This window comes from Hoplias malabaricus, chromosome 4 (genome assembly GCF_029633855.1).
Source record: "Hoplias malabaricus isolate fHopMal1 chromosome 4, fHopMal1.hap1, whole genome shotgun sequence".
In the NCBI taxonomy this organism is placed as follows: Eukaryota; Metazoa; Chordata; class Actinopteri; order Characiformes; family Erythrinidae; genus Hoplias; species Hoplias malabaricus.
This window is the reverse complement of record NC_089803.1, coordinates 26896918-26918537: the sequence shown is the minus strand read 5'-3', so window position 1 is coordinate 26918537 and position 21620 is coordinate 26896918. Positions and strand designations below refer to the sequence as shown.

The 21620-nt window shown below is 38.0% G+C and overlaps 2 protein-coding genes across 4 annotated transcripts; one reads left to right on the top strand and one right to left on the bottom strand.

The window, feature by feature from the left end:
- Window positions 1-635: 635 nt before the first annotated feature.
- Window positions 636-16962, bottom strand: LOC136694504 (cocaine esterase-like). 2 transcript variants are annotated; one of them, XM_066668125.1, is made up of 25 exons: window positions 16833-16962; window positions 16345-16534; window positions 14191-14329; window positions 13155-13288; window positions 12866-13019; window positions 12641-12745; window positions 12400-12501; window positions 12134-12277; window positions 11926-12003; window positions 11688-11835; window positions 11436-11579; window positions 9746-9818; window positions 8852-9012; window positions 8129-8318; window positions 7158-7296; window positions 6829-6962; window positions 6308-6461; window positions 5907-6008; window positions 5725-5826; window positions 5379-5522; window positions 5110-5187; window positions 4745-4892; window positions 4413-4556; window positions 4073-4145; window positions 636-838 (listed from the first exon to the last, which is right to left on the bottom strand). In XM_066668125.1, the coding sequence occupies exons 1-25, from the start codon at window positions 16906-16908 to the stop codon at window positions 655-657; spliced, it is 3240 nt and encodes a 1079-aa protein (XP_066524222.1). In that variant the 5' UTR covers window positions 16909-16962; the 3' UTR covers window positions 636-654. The 2 variants fall into 2 exon arrangements, with proteins under 2 accessions (XP_066524222.1, XP_066524223.1); XM_066668126.1 differs by lacking the exon at window positions 16345-16534 and having other exon boundaries at window positions 16833-16916.
- Window positions 16963-17486: 524 nt separating this feature from the next.
- LOC136695323 (cytosolic 5'-nucleotidase 1B) lies at window positions 17487-21617 on the top strand. 2 transcript variants are annotated; one of them, XM_066669351.1, is made up of 7 exons: window positions 17487-17587; window positions 17707-17796; window positions 18451-18558; window positions 19397-19529; window positions 19621-19743; window positions 19896-20059; window positions 20227-21616. In XM_066669351.1, exons 3-7 carry the CDS (start codon window positions 18460-18462, stop codon window positions 20503-20505), a joined length of 798 nt encoding a protein of 265 aa, XP_066525448.1. In that variant the 5' UTR covers window positions 17487-17587; window positions 17707-17796; window positions 18451-18459; the 3' UTR covers window positions 20506-21616. The 2 variants fall into 2 exon arrangements, with proteins under 2 accessions (XP_066525448.1, XP_066525447.1); XM_066669350.1 differs by lacking the exons at window positions 17487-17587; window positions 17707-17796 and adding an exon at window positions 17816-18254 and having other exon boundaries at window positions 20227-21617.
- The last annotated feature ends 3 nt before the right edge of the window (window positions 21618-21620 follow it).

The following is a 21620-nucleotide window of genomic DNA, read 5'->3' as shown; positions in this document are numbered from 1 at the left end:
CAGTAGACATGGCAAAACTTGACAAAAAAAAAACATGACCCTGATTAATGGAAATTGGATGCAGGTGAGAGGGGTGGGTGAAAAAAACCCTGACAGCATCACAGACTGTTAAATAAGTCCAGTATATATGGTGAAGCAGAGGTAACGCGAATGTGGAATGGAGTCCAGTGTATTTTTGTATGTTGAGTATTGAAGAGTTCAATAGTGTGATTAATGAGAGGAAGAAGCTGTTTCTGAACCGACTGGTTCTGGCATAGTTGCTCCTGTATCTTCTCCTCAAGGGCAGGAGGTTATACGTTGAGTGGCTTGGGTGAGAGTAGTCCCTGATGATGTTGCATGCTCTTTTTGCTTGCAGCACTGGTGATGAAGGTCATCGATGGCAGGTAGTTGTGTGTTGGTGATGTGCTGAGCGAACTTCACAATCTTTTGTAGGGCCTTCCTCTCAGCCTTGCTTGTTTTATGTATTTATTTTACGTGTATTCATTTAAAATAAAAATTCAGTTTTGTTTCTTTTCAAAGATTGCTCAGCATTTAGTTCTTGACTCTATGAATAATAATAATAATAAAATAATAATAATAATATATATATATATATATATATATATATATATATATATATATATATAAAGTATTAAAAAGTATCTACATTGACATCTACAGCTCACTATGCTCCCTCTTCTCCTGAGCTGAACGGATCAGCTCTGGAAGCTTCTCTGTCATGAAGATGAAACGCTCTGCTTTCAGGTTCTTGCCAGCTTTCTGCTCCAGCCCAATACCCAGATATTCAACTTCAGAACCATATTCAGGCCATGGTGTCAGGCCTGGCCCATTTGGAGATCTGCCATCAATAAGACAAAACACCACAGTTACAGCACCAGACCAATGGCACAATGTAGTGGACTCACTTTGTTTGGAAAGTTTAGAATTATTGAGAAGGGTCTGGCTGCACTCTCTGCCTCACATGCGCTGGCAGCCTATTCATGATGTCAGTGCACTCTTTGCTACGGAAACTGAATTACACTGTGTCTGTTGAGGAATACACTTGTGCTTCACATGCGTGGCTGGTGTGAAAGACTACACTGATTTAAGCAGTATATCATCTGGTGTCTAATGTCTTTTTATATTAATGTGTTTTTGGCATATTATTTATTTTAAAGTAAGTTGTATTTTAGTTCAAGTTTCTTTTTCATTTAATATGAAAAATCCTTAAAAGTTTTCAGAACTGTGGTTTAAGAAACAGTACTAAATAATACTAAATAAAGATTTAGTACTGTTTTACCTCATCTCATTTAACCACAATTTGGTACAAAGATATGAAAATTACACAAAATAAAAACATAGCTTTGTACCTTATGAATTTCAGTAATGACACAGGGATTTAGAAAATTAACCACAAGTACAGTGCCTTGCGAAAGTATTCGGCCCCCTTGAACTTTTCAAACTTTTGCCACATTTCAGGCTTCAAACATAAACATATAAAATTTTAATTTTTGTGAAGAATCAACAAGTGGGACACAATCGTGAAGTGGAATGAAATTTATTGGATGTGTCAAACTTTTTTTTAACTAATAAAAAAACTGAAAAGAGGGGCATGCAATATTATTCGGCACTTTCATTTACTTTCAGTGCAGCAAACTCACTTCAGAAGTTCAGTGAGGATCTCTGAATGATCCAATGTTTTCCCAAACGACTGATGATGATAAATAGAATCCACCTGTGTGTACTCAAGTCTCCGTATAAATGCACCTACTCTGTGATAGTCTCAGGGTTCTGTTTAAAGCGCAGACAGCATCATGAAGACCAAGGTACACACCAGGCAGGTCCGAGATACTGTTGTGGAGAAGTTTAAAGCTGGATTTGGATACAAAAAGGTTTCCCAAGCTTTAAACATCCCGAGGAGCACTGTACAAGCAATCATATTGAAATGGAAAGAGTATCAGACCACTGCAAATCTACCAAGACCCGGCCGTCCCTCTAAACTTTCATCTCGAACAAGGAGAAGACTGATCAGAGATGCAGCCAAGAGGCCCATGATCACTCTGGATGAACGGCTGAGATCTACAGCTGAGGTAGGAGAGTCTGACCATAGGACAACAATCAGTCGTACACTGCACAAATCTGGCCTTTATGGAAGAGTGGCAAGAAGAAAACCATTTCTCAAAGATATCCATAAAAAGTCTCGTTTAAAGTTTGCCACAAGCAACCTGGGAGACACACCAAACATGTGGAAGAAGGTGCTCTGGTCAGATGAAACCAAAATCGAACTGTTTGGCCACAATGCAAAACGATATGTTTGGCGTAAAAGCAACACAGCTCATCACCCTGAACACACCATCCCCACTGTCAAACATGGTCATGGCAGCATCATGGTTTGGACCTGCTTTTCGTCAGCAGGGACAGGGAAAATTGATGGGAAGATGGATGGGGTCAAATAAAGGACCATACTGGAAGAAAACCTGTTGGAGTCTGCAAGAGACCTGAGACTGGGACGAAGATTTATCTTCCAACAAGACAATGATCCAAAACATAAAGCCAAATCTACAATGGAATGGTTCACAAATAAACGTTTCCAGGTGTTGGAATGGCCAAGTCAAAGTCCAGACCTGAATCCAATCGAGAATCTGTGGAAAGAGCTGAAGACTGCTGTTCACAAATGCTCTCCATCCAACCTCACTGAGCTCGAGCTATTTTGCAAGGAAGAATGGGCAAGAATTTCAGTCTCTCGATGTGCAAAACTGATAGAGACATACCCCAAGCAACTTGCAGCTGTAATTGCAGCAAAAGGTGGCGCTACAAAGTATTAACGCAAGGGGGCCGAATAATATGCACGCCCCGCTTTTCAGTTTTTTATTAGTTAAAAAAGTTTGACACATCCAATAAATTTCATTCCACTTCACGATTGTGTCACACTTGTTGATTCCTCACAAAAAATTTAAATTTTATATTTTTATGTTTGGGCGGCACGGTGGCGCAGCAGGTAGTGTCGCAGTCACACAGCTCCAGGGGCCTGGAGGTTGTGGGTTCGATTCCAGCTCCGGGTGACTGTCTGTGAGGAGTTGGTGTGTTCTCCCCGTGTCCGCGTGGGTTTCCTCCGGGTGCTCCGGTTTCCTCCCACAGTCCAAAAACACACGTTGCAGGTGGATTGGCGACTCGAAAGTGTCCGTAGGTGTGAGTGTGTGAGTGAATGTGTGTGTGTCTGTGTTGCCCTGTGAAGGACTGGCGCCCCCTCCAGGGTGTATTCCCGCCTTGCGCCCGATGATTTCAGGTAGGCTCTGGACCCCCCGCGACCCTAAATTGGATAAGCGGTTACAGATAATGGATGGATGGATGGATCTTTATGTTTGAAGCCTGAAATGTGGCAAAAGGTTGAAAAGTTCAAGGGGGCTGAATACTTTCACAAGGCACTGTAAATCCTGTCACTCTGATGAGCAGAGAGAGACCACTTACTGTTGGGCTATAAGACTGCAACTGAATGGAGGCTAGCTTTGTCATACTCATTGTTGAAAGTACAAGCTCAAAAAAAGACTCAAGTTTAACAAAACAAAACTGCTTTATTGCTAGGGGTTTTGGACTGTAAAGATATACATAACACACATGTGATCCAGGCATGTTCAAGCCTACCAAGAGAGAGTGAGGCAGCACACTACAAAGTGCTCATGTCTACTAAATTTATGGTATCATAAATCTAGATTCAAATGGTATTTAAAAAAAAACATTAATTAATTATTTACTCTTTTGCAAAAATAGTAAGCTACTGCTCTGCTGCACATTCAATGGAATTTTTCTAGCTGCATTGTATAGCATCAGAAATCGCTACACTAATAATATTCATCATGTATAGCACCAGAACTCACCATTACACCGTTTTATAATCTCTCAACCCATTAAGCTGAAACAACCAAACAACCGTTCCACTCTGTCGTTTCTGTCATTGTGGCAGAGAGTGCATCTGCAGACTCTATTGGGAATTATTATTTACTTTCATAATGTCTCTGGAAGAACAATATTTGTTGTGGTCCTTGGATTTGGCACTTAAATGTGTAAATGCTTTGAAATGATCTACATTACTCACCCAGTGCGAGCAAAGTTTCCCCAGTAGTTCATCATAGTTCTACACAGTACTTCTTCATTCTCTGTGAAGGAAGCTAACAAAAGATTTAAAAATGAAAATAGACATGGTTAGGATTTTGATTTGTGTTGTTTATTGCCCATTATAATACTAAAGTATATTATTAGAAAGAAGGAGCCAGTCCCATACTGTTTTATAATAAATGGTTGCTTCCAAAAAGCTATATGCATTTGTTTTACAATTTAATCCCATAACTGAAACTGTGAAATTTACTGGTACCTCTGACTGAATCTCAGATTAGAACTGGTGATAACTGGTGATATTAAACGTAACATTTTCCTACCAGTTGTTTTGACGTGGGCGTTCCCAAAGCACAGGCCGAAAACAAAGACAAGTTCATCTCCGTGATCAGCACCAACAAAGCTGGGTCTCTGAATAATGCTGGGAGGCTGCTGGAACTGATACAGGTAAACTGGTGCACCAGCAGCTGACAGAACAACATTTATGAGCTTTGCAACTTTCAAACTACTGAGAACATAAAGTTGGTGATGGTATACAAAGTATGCAAGTCAAAGAACTTTCCTTATAATCTCTGATTTCTAGAGCAACCAAAGTGAATGCATCACTATGATTCAGTTCTGATTTCAAGAAATATTTCTGATTACTGAATGTTACCTTTATGGAATTTTGCTAATCTGAGAGCAGGAATGGTAAAGACCAAATCTGCCATCATCTCTCTGTAACTGTCACGAATTGTGATGGGGTCATCAGTGGAGCCTAGGTATTCATCTGCCATCAGTTCATTGATCCACTGCTTTTGAGGCTTCACAGAAAAAAAGGGAAGCACAGCAGACACCAATTTATTATGTTTACTTCATATTTCAACATAAAATAAGAGGCTGAGTAAAACAAAAGAAGAACTACTATGTGGAAATTAAAAAAATATATAGACTACGTAATCAATTGGGAACATTTTGTTTAATGTGAAGCTTTGTGATTAGTTAGTTTGTGGTTGTTGATTCATTCATTTGTGTTCTTACATCAGGAATAAAAGCTGCCATTGAGGAAATGACTTGTTCTCTATCCATTCCATTATGCCATCCCGGAGGTGCAAGGAACTGTGGGAACAGATGATTATCAACAAACTGCTGGAGTCTAATAGAAATGTTATATATCTAAGATTAATCCAAATATAAAGTTTCGGTGGAACGTGGTCAGTTCTGTGTCAAATAAACAATGATCACCACATACAATAAACTTACAACTGTTTATAATTATTGTTAAAAATGATTATACAATGTTTACTCACACTGGGCATCAACCAACCAAATTCATCATCAGTCACACCAGTGATGAGTGGTACTTTAATGAATTCCTGGTTCTGAAGAAGCTCCTCCACAGGCTTAGGAAGAAACACTTTATCTTCTGTCACTACAAAGTGCAGCATCACTTGCTAAAGATATACAAACAGTTTTTCAGTATGTTGATAAAGTACTTTTTCACATTTACAATACATAAAGCAGGCCTGGTTTTGTCAGATGGAGATATTTTTATCATAGTTTTCAATAGCGAGTGGGATTTCTTTCCCAGACCCATCTCTTCTACATAAATAACTCTTTTATTTTCACTCACACAAGGCTCTTCAGATTTCTCACCTCTTCTGAAAGCTTTATCACATCCTCTGTTGGCCACTGCTTTACACACTCAGCAATTTTCTTTGTGCTACTTAAGTCACAACCTGATAGATTAGCCACTTGCTGAAATTATACATAAAGAAATGTCAACAATTGCCAGAATGAAGGGCATATTATGAACATGAACAAGGCCTTAAGCTGACCTGGGCTACTGGAAGGGGATCTGCTACAATGCCTTGCATTGTAGCACAACCACTTTCTGCTATTGCACGATGGAAGAGACCAGCAGACAATGGAGAAAGGAGCTAAAAAAAGACAGTACAAAAAGGACAGTCACAAGTGATGTAGTGCACTGCTAATAAACAGGAATAAATTCAGGGGCATTGCTCATAAATGTGAGTAGAAAATGTGTAAATACAATTATAACAACTGGACTAGAGCAGCCTGTTACAGACATAAAAGTTAAACTACAAAACTCCAGACCAACTCTCTATATGCACAGAACCATATGTTTTTAGATTTACTTCAAAAATAAAAATAGTTTATTTCTGCCTTTTAAAGGAATTTCTGATCAAAGCAACATGAATATGCATGAGCTGCTCACCAAAAAGGATACACTGGCACCCCCTGCAGATTCTCCAAAAATGGTGACTGATCCAGGATTTCCTCCAAATCTGTGGATGTGCTCCTGGACCCATTGAAGTGCAGCCACCTGGTCCAGGAGACCATAGTTTCCTGGAGCGTGTTCATCCCCTGTGCTAAAAGGAACAGTACTTACATGGAGAAAGTAGTGTATTTTAAAGTAAAACATACTAATCTGTAGTCGGTAGAAGTAATAAAGTGGCTGGAATGTCATAACTTGTTTGAGAGCACCAATATTTTATTTTAATTAATATTTATTAAATTGTATTAATTTTGCCTGGAGATAAACAGCAGTTTAATGATGTGATATGGTAGTGGCACAAACAAATGAGATTTGTCACTGGTAATGAGCTGTAAAATAATAAATGTGATGGACATGCAAATTTAATATGCAATATTGTTTTTAAAAGTCTCATTTAAAGCAATAACAGGTTTAAAAAATGTAATTTAAGAATTCTGTAGCTGTGTCTGCTGCAGCTTTACCTGAAGAATCCAAACAGACCCAGTCTGTACTGGATCAGAACAACAACAACATTCTGGTATGCAGACAAAACAGATCCATCATAAACAGAAGCAGAGCCCAAACTTAGTCCCCCACCATGAATCCAGACCATGACCTAAAGAATATAAGCAATAAAAAGATTACTTTGTCAACCTGTAATGACTCAGACAATTTTTCCCAAGCTTTGTAAGTACAAAAGGTCATTCTTTTTAGACATATACATCATGAAGGGACAAAGGTAGAGTAAACACGGCTGGGGTGGTTTTGATAAGTGAGTAAAACAGAGGTGAAGAAATGGTTTGGAGCTTACAGGTAGGTTGGCATTTTCACCAGGTTTTGCAGGAGTGTAAATATTAAGGTAGAGGCAGTCTTCTGACACGTCAGGGACTTCTACACTCAGTGTAACACTGGCAAATAGGTCCACTGTTGTTTGCCTGTTTTGTATGCACCTGAAAACATGGATATTGTGATGATGAATATCATAATACTGCACTGCTGAATAAAAAAGTGTTTCCACAGCATGCACATAGTGATCTCTTAAAAATCAATAAATGCAACATACTGTGGCTATCCAATGAAAAACCTTCATTCATTGTCTGTAACCGCATATCCAGTTAAGAATCGCAGTGGGTCCAGAGGGCACAAGGCAGGAGCACACCCTGGAGGGGGCGCCATTCCATCATAGGGCAAAACACTCTCACAAATTCACTCACACACTCTGAACCTTTTGAGTCGCCAGTCCTTTTACCAACGTGTGTTTATGAACAGTGGGAGGAAACCCACACAGACAGTCACCCAAAGTGGGGTTTGACAGCGACACTACGTGTTGCACCACTGTGCCACCCAATGAAAAACATGTATCTCCAAAATAGTAAATTTACAGCAGAAGGAAAAAACCTTTTTGACTTTCAGTGGAAATCATTGTTTAAAGATATAATCCCATGTCATTTTGGATCATTTCTATTGGTCCATTCATCATTACATTTTTAAACAATGTTTAAAAGTCCGCTGCTGTGTACCTATGTTGTAAGAACCTAAACATCCACAGTAGTGGACATACATGTTTTTGTTGAGACAGCAACAATAGGTCAGTGCTCTCAAGCAGAAATCAACTAATGTATAATCCACATTTCTACAATTTCACTTCTTTAAACATTGTATGCGGGTTGTTTATAATAAATCACCAGTGAGTGACCTTACAATGAAAATGAAATAAGAAAGTGATTAAATAAAAAGTGAACGTAAATAAGAATTCAAAACTCTTAAATTAGCATATCTTACATGTGTGGCTGCTGTGTGGAATCTCTTACTCCTTCCCAAGCTGTTGCAGGTTGTGGTGGGGTGAATCTCAGAGAGCCCACTGGGGGCTTTGCAAATGGTACCCCCAAATAACTGTGGACCACTGTATCTTTTCCTTTAGCCGTTACAAACTCGCCTTTTAGAGATCCTAATTTAGTCTGCACAACAGGTCCTAGCAGAGACATTTCACGTTAGAAATGTACATAAATAAATCAGCTGGTAATAAAATTATTATAATTATGGTATGTTAAGTCATTTAAATCTTTAACCTATATTTGCCTCAAGATCAAATGATGATGTGATGATAAGTGAAGCTTAGATCAAGCAGTACAGCACAACATGTCATAAATGTAATCTAAAAGTACTTCATGTCTTGCCTGACGACTCACAGCTCATATAAACAATATATAGAATATATATAAAACAGACACTGCTGAGATAAAGACCTAGTGCAACAATGAGAACTAAGAATGTAGTATTAGCACACACTTCCCTAAATGTATTTCCTGTGTCTGGACTGAAGAGGGAAGTCCGAGTGTTTCTGAGATGTACAATGTGTTACTCTGCATCTTTACTTCAGCTGTGGTGATATAAATCCAGTGAAACACAGTACTGTACTTTTGCAAGTGAAGTACATTGTGAAAGCAGAACTAGTTTAACAGCAATTGTCTAAAACAAGTACAGAGGCAAATAAACACAAATTACCATCCTTTTTCTCTCGTTTCAAGTGGGGAAGAGTCTCAGTTAAAAACTTGTAGTGCTTTCCCTTCAGGTTTTTGCCAGGTTTCTGTTTCAGGCCAATGCCCAGATACTCCGCCTCAGTTCCATGCTCAGGCCATAGTGTCAGGCCTGGCCCATTTGGAGACCTGCACTCAAACACACAGGAAAAAATGTTTAAACTATGGTGCAGTTTATGGAATAAGATGGTGTTTAAATTCATTGTATGCCTTCTTGGTAACACTTTATAATACAGCCTGTGTTTTAGAGTGTATTTTCCTCCACTTGCAGTGTAATATGTTGTGCCTTAGACTGTACTTTGTACTGTACTAACAGTGTACATATCACTGAGCAAATCACCAGTCCTTCGCAGGGCGACAAACACTCACACATATCAACACTTTTGAGTTGCCAATCCAAATACCTAACTCCTCACAGACTATCACCCAGAGCGGGACTCGAACCCACAATCCCAGGACCCTAGAGCTGTGTGACCGTGACACTACCTGCTGCTGTACATACACACACACACACACATTTATATATTAAAAAATGAAAGAAATAAATTACATTGTATTACCTAAGTCTCCAGTTGCTACTGTGTTGTTGCTTTCTGTACACAAATCTTAGTACACGTAGGAACCACTTTGTAAAACGTAGATTCTTATGGAGAAGTTACACTGTTAGTACCAGGAAAGTACATGCTAAAACGTGGCATGTTACACTGTAGACATAGAGAAAGTTCACCGTAAAACACGGGCTGTTTTAAAAAGTTCTCATTTAAAGACCAAAAGAAGAGAAAAACAGTGTGATTTGGCTTAGGTTTGGAGACATAAGTGGCTTCTTGTCTTTTAAAATCTGGAAGACTGTATAATTACTCACCCAGTGCGAGCAAAATTCCCCCAGTAGGCCATCATTGTTCTACACAGTTCATTCTCTTCCTCTGTGAACTGACCTGAAAGAGAGACAGAAAATATATCCAGAAGAAAATTATAGATTAAAACTTTTTCACCTAACACTTTACCTTAAGGTTTGCTAATTAATCATTAATTATAAAATGCATAATGATTAATTTCACATTATTTACTCAATATTTAACTCATTCAATTCATTATCTGTTACATTATTGATTAATTTACTAGGCATTAGTAATTAATTAAATTGGTAATTAGTAGGTTAGCTGATATCTTAATAACTCATTATCTGTGTACTAACTGCTACTTACCCCATTGTTAATAAATTAGTAACATAATAACTTTATTGTAGTTATGCATCAATGCCGCTAATTATTCTAATTAATCATTAATTATTTTATTAATTATTAATAAATATACTACTAATTGGTTTATTATTAAGTATATTAGTTTATACTGTATCTTATAGAGTAATCCTGCTAATTATCTATTAATTACCCCACATTTTTAGCTGTGTCAGTTTTTTCACATTGGTCCTTATTCATCAAACACAAATTCATTGATAATTTTGTGATCCATCAATTGAATCTTTGGTCTATCTGTAAACTTGTGTTGGGTATTACTGAGTGTTTGAGAGTAAAGCGTTGTCATTAACTAACAAAAAGTATTATTATTATCTTTAATAATTTCAAGATTTCTTGGTGGTAGCACGTTTGCCTCTCAGCCCTGGGCTCTTGGGTTCAAGGCTCGATCTGGGTGGAGTTTTCATATTCTCTTCCTATCTGTGTGGGTCTCCTCCTGGGCCTCCAGTTTCCTCCCACATTCCAAAAACATGGAGGTCAGGTAAATTGGCTGCTGTAAACTGCTCTGGTTTGAATGAATGCGTGTGTTTGCATGTATGAATATGTGTGAATGAATGTGTGTATGCCCAGATATGGATTGACACTTTATGCTGTGTGAATATGTAGTGGCCGATGCAGTCCTCCAGGTGGACGGTGGCACGCTGTGTGCAAATTGGCAAATTGGCTGCTGCTTCTTGCCGGTGTGTGTTGGTCGAATATTGACTGTAAAGTGTGTTGTGTAGAGTTTTAACTGTAAAAGAGTTCTTAAGTATCTAGAAAGGCGCTATAATAGTGTTAAGTTCATTCATTCATTCACTGATGGACATGCTTTAAGCATGGACATGACTTAAGGTGCTCTTTCAAGCTTTATGCTCTAATCTCCCCTTGTACAAAAGTTTTATGAATTAGATGCAGAATAGTTCCTACTTTCATATCAAAGGTGGTAAAATCCACCTTTTTTTACTTTGATAAATAATAACCATTACTTTATTTACATTTTTCACCATGAATTTTTTCAAAATAATACATTTCTCTAATTTAACACTTAATTGCTTCTTTACTTACTGGTACGTAACCATTAATTACTTATTAAATTCCTCTTAGTTTACCATTAATTACTGCAATATATGTCCATCCAAGTAAAGTGAAATTTTTCATTAAGATTCATTAATTAATTAAATGTAAAGTGTTACCTTTTTTTAAATATTATAACTGAAATTACCTAGCACCTAGATATATTGAGTTTCAAAGCAGTATGTTTAAAGATCATCACTGTAATGAAATAAAATATCACATTGTTTTTTATCATCATCTTACCAGGAGCTTCATTGTAGAAAAAGCAGCTGCCAAGAACGAAATAAACTTCATCTCCATGGTCACTCCCAACAAAGCTGGGTCTCCTTTTCTTGAGCTCGTTATAAGTATGCTGGAACTCGTACAGATATACGGGTGCACCAGAATCTAATTGATAAAAACAAACAAAGAAAATATTGCATAAGACGATTAACATTGTCACAAATCAGTTATTATTTACCCACTGTACCTGAGAAATGTATGGATTTATTTTACCTTTGTGGTACTTTGCCACTTTGCGAGCAGGAATATTAAAGATCAAGTCCCCATACATCTCTCTTAAACCATCTCGGATTTTGATTGGATCATCTGTGGAGCCTATGTACTCATTCACCACTACTTCATGAATCCATTTCTCACTGGGCTGGAGGAAATGCAAGGACAGTCAATTTAATATATATTCAGCAGTATTCATAAGTATTCAGCAACAATATAGATTTATAGTTTTACTTACATCAGGAAAAAAGAAAGACATCATTGACATGATTTCCTCTCTGTTTATGCCAGTGGTCCATTCTGGTGAAGCAAGGAACTGCAGAATTTTTTTTTAATTTTCGTTTATAATGCCTCTTATAAAATAATATTTAACATAGAACACATTTTATTCAGTGTACTATTTTCACAGTAACATGTTTGACACACTCAAGTAATCATTCACTCACATAAATGAGTCCATGTCCACCTTCATCATCATTAACACCTGTAATAAGTGGCACTTTGTTGAACTGTTTATTTTTAAGAAGTTCATACACAGATTTGGGAAGGAATTGTCCATCTTTTGTCACTTGCACAGAGACCAATCTTTCCTGAAAAACAAAAGTAACAAAAATAAATCATAATATTTAACAACTAACAATCCTGGAGCATATAGGTTTTAGGAGAACTATAACTAACCATAAAAATGATACAGAACTTATCAGAAACTCACTGCTTGTGCAGTCCTCTGAAGCTCCTCCTCTGACAACTGCATAATACAGTCAACCATTTTCTTCGTACAAGAGATGTCACAGCCAGAAACTTTAGCCAGACGCTAAGGAGAAACATATTTGACATAATTTATGAGCAGGTAAAAGAAATATGCTTTGTATTCAATATTCTGGGAAAAAAACGCCTTGAAGTGTTATGGTCACATCATAGTGTGTGGTCACTAAAGAACATATGCTCTTCACCTGAGCTACAGGTAAAGGGTTGGAGGTCAGTAGAGCATCCATTGCTGCAGTGCCACTCTCTGCTATGGCGAAGTGAAAGAGACCAGTGGATAATGGTGAAAGAATCTGTACAAAGAGAGGTAATAAAACTTAAAACATTCCAAAAATAAATAAATTGATCTGAGAGGCAATATGTTATTGTGTCCTTTAGAGCTTACTTTAATTCAAAATCTTTTAGTTCCCTACCAGTAAAGACACACTGAATCCTCCTGCAGACTCCCCAAAGATGGTGACTGAACCTGGATCTCCCCCAAAACTGTTGATGTGCTCCTGGACCCACTGAAGTGCGGCCACCTGGTCCAGGAGACCATAGTTTCCTGGAGCATTTTCGTCCCCTGTGCTAAAAGGAGAATGATCTATTCAGCCAGTTCAGACTCAGAATAATCCCTTCTTCAAATGTACTCTTCAACTGAAATGAATCACTCAAGTGTAAAATCTCACGAGGTAGATTTCTGTACAATTCTTCTTAATTTACCTGAAAAATCCAAGTAACCCAAGCCTATACTGTATCACAACAACAACAACATTCTCATAGGCTGCCAGCACACTTCCATCTTGCATGGAGGCCGAACCTATGGTTAATGCTCCACCATGGATCCACACCATGACCTATGAGACACCAGCAATTAAAAAAAACAGTATTTCACAAGAGCTTGCACACAGAGTTTATAGGGAATCATTTTTATGCACATGCAAAGGTAAAACATTACATGCTGTGGAATCTTCTAAAACCAAACAAGTTTTCAACTAAAACCAAAGATTGAAATATATTTGAATGGATTTTTATACAATTTTGTTAAAAATAATACAATTTCTGTTTTTGACTGAGGATAATGGTACTGTGAAAATAAATGAAAATTACTGTTTAAAATTCCTAAGAGAGGGGTATTTAAATTATTGATAAATAATGGCACTGTTTTTAATTGAAATCAAATGATATGGCTTTATGAATGATATAAATATTAAACATAGTATTTTATTAACAAAACTTATATAGAGGGTGCATGAGCATTTTGTCTAGGACTGGCAAAGTGTAATTCCTAAAGACATGCCAAAAGAAAAATGTACACAAATAAATATATTAGGTATTTAATGACATAAATAAGGAGGTGTGTGACCTAGTAAAGTCTTTTAATTAAGTGTGAGTCTGTTACTTTTATACTGAGTCTCCGAAATGTAAGGGCCATTTTGACCAGTCAATAAAGAAAATTTGGCCTGAATTTACTTTGGTGTTAACATTGGTTTGCATCTTGAACTACACCTTCTATGTTTATGCCTCTGGAAATGCTTCTTGCTAGCTGACTTTAACAATGATATGCCAACCTCCCTGAGGTGTTCCTTAATTGGCTGGATATAGTGAAGTGGTGTCTCCTTACCAAGCAAACAATTATGCAATCCTTGAGAGGAATAAAATTACAACTTATGCAAAAGATACTGTAATATTAAGAAGACTCTATGTATCATTTTTATACTAAATTGTGAGCACAATTTAAAGGTTCCCAGTGACTTACAGGTAATTTACTGTCTTCGCCAGGTTTAGAAGGCGTGTAGATGTTGAGGTAGAGGCAGTCTTCAGACATCTCTGGAACTTCCGTGTTCATAAGAATGTTTTGTACAATTTGCACAAGTAGTGGTCTGTCTTGAATGCATCTAAAACAAACCAAGAAACGTTTTATTATGTCTGATTTTTCTGAATCAAAATAATCCCATAGTACTCTTATTGTAGTTGAATTCTGTCATTGGTTGTTTTATTGACCTGAGATTGTAGGTTAATTTAAATGTACATTGACTAAACAAACAACAGCTTCATTTACAGTACAGGTTACTGAACAGCATGTACATACAAATCGGATTCCAATAAAGATGGGAGACTAAACAAATTGGGAATAAATACTGAATGCAATAATGTGGAGATGGCAAATGTCACTATTTTATTCGTAATAGAACATAGATGACAGATCAAAAGTTTAATCTGAGTAAATGTAACATTTTAAAGGAAAAATATGTTGATTCAAAATTTCAGTGTGAACAAATTGCAAAAAAGTTGGGACAAGTAGCAATAAGTGGCTGGAAAAAGGAAATTGAGCATATAACGAACAGCTGGAAGACCAATTAACACTAATTAGGTCAATTGACAACATGATTGGGTATAGACTTAGACTTAGACTTGACTTTGTTGATCCCACATCAGGGAAATTCACTCGTTACAGCAGCACGCAATCTTAGGCATTAGACAAGAAGTGGGGGAAAAAAAGACAGTAACGCAATAAAAACAATGGAGGAAAAGACTTAAACTTACATACTCACAAAACATATAACCCAAACAACCATACAGAGATGATTGCACATGAGAAGTTATTGCACATGATTATTCACATTGTTGGGAAAAAGGCAGAGGTAGTAATACTGGTATTGCAAAGACAGATAGTGCAAAAAATATATGCAAGATAATAGTATATATTACATATTGTAAGTGTTGTATAATCTAACAGCAGTAGGTATGAATGACCTTTTTCTGAGGTATCTCTCCTTCCTACATTGTGGGTGTAACAGACGTCTGCTAAAGGAGCTGCTCAAGGCCCCCACTGTCGCATATAGGGAGTGAGAGAGGTTATCAACAATTGATGTCAGTTTTGCTAACATTCTCCTCTCCCCCACCTCCTCCATGGAGTCCAGAGGACAGTCTAAGACTGAGCCAGCCCTTCTGACCAGTTTATTTAGCCTCTTCATGTCCCTATCAGGGCTGCTGAAACTCTACAGTGCAAAGAGGAAGCCATTTCTAAGCAAGCTCCTCAAGCTCAGATGTTTGCACTGGGCCAGGGGTCTTTTAAAATGGAGTGTGGCAAAATGGAAGACTGTTCTGTGGTCAGATGAGTCACGATTTGAAGTTCTTTATGGAACACTGGGACGCCATGTCATCCGGACCAGAGAGGACAAGGATAACCCAAGTTGTTATCAACGCTCCGTTCAGAAGCCTGCATCACTGATGGTATGGGGTTGCATGAGTGCTTGTGGCATGGGCAGCTTTCATGTCTGGAAAGGCACCATTAATGCAGAGAACTATGTTCAGGTTCTAGAACAACATATGCTCCCATCTAGACGTCATCTCTTTCAGGGAAGACCCTGCATTTTTCAACAAGATAATGCCAGACCACATTCTGCAGCAATCACAACATCATGGCTACGTAGGAGAAGGATCCGGGTACTGAAATGGCAGCCTGCAGTCCAGATCTTTCACCTATAAAGAACATTTGGCGCATCATAAAGAGGAAGGTGCGACAAAGACGACTGAACCGTTAGAGGCCTGTATTAGACATGAATGTGAGAGCATTCCTATTTCTAAACTTGAGAAACTGGTCTCCTCTGTCCCCAGGCGTCTGTTGAGTGTTGTAAGAAGGGGGAATGCCACACAGTGGTAAAAATTGCCTTGTCCCAACTTTTTGGGGATTTGTTAACACTGTGAAATTTTGAAACAACATATTTTTCCCTTAAAATGATACATTCTCTCAGTTTAAACTTTTGATCTGTGATTTGTGTTCTATTCTGAATAAAATACTTGATGTTGGCACCTCCACATCATTGCATTCAATTTTTATTCACAATTAGTTTAGTGTCCCAACTTTTTTGGAATACAGTTTGTATTCAGTGGAACTTTGTTTCCTTACATGTGCGGATGCTGTGTGGCATCCCTCACTCCGTCCCATGCTTCTGCAGTTTGTGGCGGGGTGAGTCTCAGTTGACCCACTGGGGGCTTCGCAAATGGCACACCCAAATAGCTGTGGATGACTGTATCTTTCCCTTTTACTGTCATATACTGCCCTTTTAGAGCCCCTAACTTTGTCTGAACAACAGGTCCTGTCACACAAAAATGCAAGATTTAACCAGTACAGCACAAAACATTGCATTCAATTAATGTATTATTGTTATAGAAAGGATTATCAGAAACACACTCCCTGTGTGTGTGAAGTTTAGACATTAAAGTCTTTAATGGGCTGCATTCCACTGTGTGCAATAAGTCAGCTTTCGCCCTATTGAATTGAAATGCCTCACAGCCTGTACTTACGCAGTCACACACGAGTTCTCCTACAGTCTTCAAGAAAGATGAAACTTCAGTGGACATATCATTTAAAGTTTTACTACCGCAGATTCTTACCATGGTCTTCTCCTGTCACTGGGTTAAGGAGAGCGGCTCCTATCACGCCCCACAGCAGTAAGTACTCCGCGATCATGTCTTGGCTCTGAGCTCTGAGTAACAAACGGAGCCAGCCCTAGCTGCATATTTATTTAAGAGAGGGCTGTAGCCGTTATTACGTAAAAGGAGCGGCAGTAGCCGCGTGAACTTTGCCTTTCATATTTCGCAAGACACTTCAGTTGGATTCCGTTGAACTTTCATGGTGCTGCATTCCATTATTGAAGTTATGTAATAAAACACTTTTGGGAGTAGGACCACCCCAAACCCCTCCCCTCAGACATATATATTGCGAACAAACAAAAGTGACATATTTCTATAAATAATGGGGTCAGTGCATTCTGAGTGAGTTGTCTATTATTCAAAAGGAGATGTCCACGTTTGTCTTTCTTTGGTGTGCTTGCTATGTCAGGACAATTTTTTTTCTGTTTTAGGACAATTATACAGTCTTGGTACACACTTGGTGATGCATAGACTTCTTACTTTGCTGGTCTCCAGAGATGTTGGGCTTACAGAAACAGCCTCAGCATTTCTTGTAGCTAGTTTAAAAGCTCCTGTTGGAAGTTAAAGTACAGTGAAGTTAATATAAAACCAATGTTCTTTTCTTATTCAAAGTTCATGTTCCACGTTATATGGTAAAGAGGTTTCAGTCTGGACCACTGAAGGTGGAAACTCTAAAAAGCCAGCCCTCGAGGTGGCGAACCTGCAGCCTTCTCATGGTTTGACCCCAGTTTCCCGCCTAATTTTACAAAGAGTAAAAATATGAAGAGTATCCATTTTACATGTGCTTTATTGTTGGTTTTTCTTTCTTTTTTATTTACTTTCTAAACAAATGGAGATGGGGCGGAGAAATGGGCGTTGGGGTGGGTCCGTTTATACAACTGACTGGAGGTCAGTGTAAACAACGACACGCAGGCCATCACAGAGGGTACGTTCAAACAGGATTACGCAGGTACAGAGTGCACTTGTGCTGATGGCATTACTATACCTACTTTCGTCATATTTTTGTTTACAATTTAGAAAATGAAATAAAATCGCAGAGCGCTCTTTTGAGTTGTAGAGACCATTCCGGAGCGGCAGGTGGCGCCACAGTGGCGCGGTAAAGGAAAGTGTAGGGGAGAAATCGCGGAGGATTTTGAAAGGCCACGGTTTGGAACAAAACTTTTAAAAACAATTATTAGAAACGCAACTGGCCTTCCTATCCCGCCCAGACAGAGCCGAACTCATGGTCGTGATTAGTCTGAGCTCCGCGGTGGAGGGAACCATATATTTAAGGAAGTGACATAATTATTTTTTTGTTTTGTTTTCTGTTTCTGTTGGAGTTCATTACCGATCTCAGTGTTTCTGAAAATGGACACAGAAGTAAGGAAGACTGCAATAGTGAAGGTGAAACTCAATGGGTTTGTTACAGAGCTGCTGGGACTGTGTGTGTCTTCCTATATTTGTCTGTATACAAAGAATGTTTGTGAACACGGTGTATATGACTTTAGTGAAGAGTTTGTACACTGACTTTGTTAGTGGCCATTGTTTTTGTGTCAAGTGTCTAAGTTATTAAACTCTCTCTCTCTCTCTCTCTCTGCAGAGTGACGCTATGTTGGTGACTGCTGTGTCCTGTTATGACATTTTCGACCTACACACTCAAACAGAGTCTGGTACATTGGGAAAAGGAGCAGCATTCACTTTCATCAAGGTAGGTATAATGAGGCTTCTTAACCATCTGGCCATACCAATTTTTACAAAATGGTAACAGATATGTACATTGCAATGTACTGATGCACAAAAGCCACAGAACCTTAAAGTAAAGAAGTTGCAAACATGTCACTGTAATTGTTTGCTGCATGATACAAAAGGAAAACTTGCTCTGTCCTCATTTTCAAAGACTAACTAAAAATTGACATCTCCTGTAAACTCAGGGATGTAAATTTTTAGTTAGTTAAATGACTAACTTGTCCTTTTGTATCATTCCTTTGGTTTTCATTGTGTATCATACATAACATGCAAACAATTAAAGTGACATGTTTGACTTAAACTTCCTTATAAAGGTCCTGTGTACTCAGTTAGTGACATGCAAGCTCTGTATGCACAGTGAACCAACAGTCACAATTATGTCTAAAATGTGTGACTTAATGTGAATATGATTAAAATCTAAATCTATCTAATTACAATATATTTAGTAAAAGGTTATTATAGTTGGGTTTTAAATACAGTCATTAATAATCATTTATAACACAGAGACAGAAAGGGTAACAGTGGCATATTATTTGGCAAATAGTGAACACACATCCATTTACACAGTTAAACCTCAGATCTTGCCAGGTGCTGACCTTACTTTGCCTTCTTCATTAGATTATTAATGATTTAAGTTGTTTACAACCTAATTAATAACCATGTAATAAACACATGTAGTCTTTTTTACAGGGTTTAGTCTTATTTTAAAGTTGTACCATGATTTATCTGTAAGAGGTTAAATATTTTGTATTTTTTTATTTTTAAATCTAAACCTTACGCATACGTTCTGTATCAAACAGGCTGTACAAGCAGTCAACAAAAGACTTGCAATGCACAATGAAAAAGAGGCTTTGCAGTTTGAGCTGATCCTGCTTGGAAAGGACTGTGAAGAACAGATTAAATCAAATATATTTGATAGCGCAAAACATTATGGTAGGTTAGACCTACAGATAAAATTGCTGAAAATTCTTGTTGATGTGTTCTAGGCAACTAGATCTCATGTATTTGTTTCTCCTTTAATCAGGTTTAGAAATTGGCAGATTTTACTTCTGCTCCAGAGAGGACTTCATAGAAACACTGAAAGCAAACAAAGTAAAGTTGTTTCTATCAACAGACAGAGATGATGTTTACAGTGCACTAAAAGCAGGTACTTTCCAAAAATATGCTCAACATTGCAGTGTGCATAAAATCCGTTTTTATATAAAGAAACTGAATAGACCTCAATAAGAGTGGAAACTGTTGTGCTTAATGAAAATCCTGTCATTTTGGGCTTAATTTGATTAATTGTGGCATCTTTAGGATTTCCTGCTGCTTTGCTGTGCCAGCAGGTGAGCCAACAGATCCAGGATCAGCTGAAAGTGCTCTTCTCAGGAGATCTCATTGCGCATTCAGAGGACACCATAGACAGCCTTAAAGATTTGGGTTTCAGTGATGTCCAGATACAGAATTTCAAAGCAGGAAAGGTAATGCATCAGTTCTGATACTAATCACAAAGCATTAGTTTTGTTTTAAGTGGCCCAGTGTTCGTGTGTTTATATGGTATATTCAAGATTCTAATGTCAGCAGTTTACAATTGTTTGGCTTAATTATCATAGCCTTGCACATTTTATCATATTCCCTTAATTTCTAGAGCTGCATTAGAGAATTTGCAATGCTGATTGGTGAGATGAGGAAAAGGTTTGGATGTGAAGACAGCCCTCTCCATATCATACTTGTTACAGTATGGGGCTCCAGAGATGTTTCTGCTACAGCCCTGAAGACCCTCAGAGGTTGGGGTCTTTACGTGGATGAAGCCTACTGTCTGGCTGGAGCCCCTCGCAGTCCTGTCCTAACCACAGTACAACCCCACATACTGTGGGATGACGGACTACATTTTATGAAAGGCACCTCTCATGGGGGTGAGCAATGAGACACTACAGTGATGGAATTGCCTTTTCTTAGTTTAACCTTCTGTTGCAAGGTTTTTAAATTGTAGTTACAAAATGATTATCAGCTACAAATAAGATCATTGATCATTAGTGACATCTGGGTTAATATGATATTTAATGTTGAAAAACAGTGCAATAAAACAAACAGCTTTACAAACAAACATTTTACATGTTAAATGGCTCTACACACTACTCAGTTATGTTTAAAAGTGGAAAAAAACCCATAATATTCACAATAATGAGCTAAACAAAAATTCAGCCAAAAAACAAGGTGACAGCAGTCACTCCCCATTTGATTTATTGCACCTTATTTTGTCAAGGAATACTTAGTGGATTGTCCAATTTCTTCTTCAGCATGTTATTTAAATCTAGTCTAGTCTACAGACCATGACTCAAGGCATTTTCTTTGCAACTGTAAGTACATACAACATTTTCTATTTTGAATGTCTGATAAACCAATATGTTTTTGCATATCATTACTGTTTGCTAGTTACAGAGAGACAGGGGTAATGCCCTTCTTACATAGTTTCATTAAAATGTGGACATACACACACACACACACTAATATTTTTATATTCATTCATTCATTCATTATCTGTAACCGCTTATCCAGTTCAGGGTTGCGGTGGGTCCAGAGCCTACCTGGAATCATTGGGCGCAAGGTGGGAATACACCCTGGAGGGGGCGCCAGTCAGACACACACACTCACACATTCGGACACTTTTTGAGTCGCCAATCCACCTACCAACATGTGTTTTTGGACCGTGGGAGGAAGCCGGAGCACCCGGAGGAAACCCACGCTGACACGGGGAGAACACACCAACTCCTCACAGACAGTCACCCGGAGCTGTGTGACTGCAACACTACCTGCTGCTCCACCGTACACACACTTTATATATATATATATATATATAATTTTTTTTTCTTTTCATTGCAGTGCTGGGCTTTCAGTTATTTCTGCAATTGTTCTTTTCATATGCCAGAAATTTTGGACATTATGAATATTACAAAACAGATACTCAAATATGTTGGACTAAATTGATTCTGGGTATCCTCAAAACAACAAACGATTAAAATTATACATACCTTTATCTCC

What these genes read in the sequence shown, in the direction of transcription:
- LOC136694504 (XM_066668125.1), bottom strand. Translation starts at nt 16,908, where the DNA reads ATGATCGCGGAGTACTTACTGCTGTGGGGCGTGATAGGAGCCGCTCTC. An exon ending in ACCCTTTACCTGTAGCTCAG is followed by an intron (nt 12,502 to 12,640) that starts GTGAAGAGCATA and finishes GTTTCTCCTTAG; the next exon opens with CGTCTGGCTAAAGTTTCTGG. An exon ending in GGGAATTTTGCTCGCACTGG is followed by an intron (nt 9,013 to 9,745) that starts GTGAGTAATTAT and finishes GTTTGAGTGCAG; the next exon opens with GTCTCCAAATGGGCCAGGCC.
- LOC136695323 (XM_066669350.1), top strand. Translation starts at nt 18,219, where the DNA reads ATGGACACAGAAGTAAGGAAGACTGCAATAGTGAAG. An exon ending in GGAAGACTGCAATAGTGAAG is followed by an intron (nt 18,255 to 18,450) that starts GTGAAACTCAAT and finishes CTCTCTCTGCAG; the next exon opens with AGTGACGCTATGTTGGTGAC. An exon ending in TTACAGTGCACTAAAAGCAG is followed by an intron (nt 19,744 to 19,895) that starts GTACTTTCCAAA and finishes TGGCATCTTTAG; the next exon opens with GATTTCCTGCTGCTTTGCTG.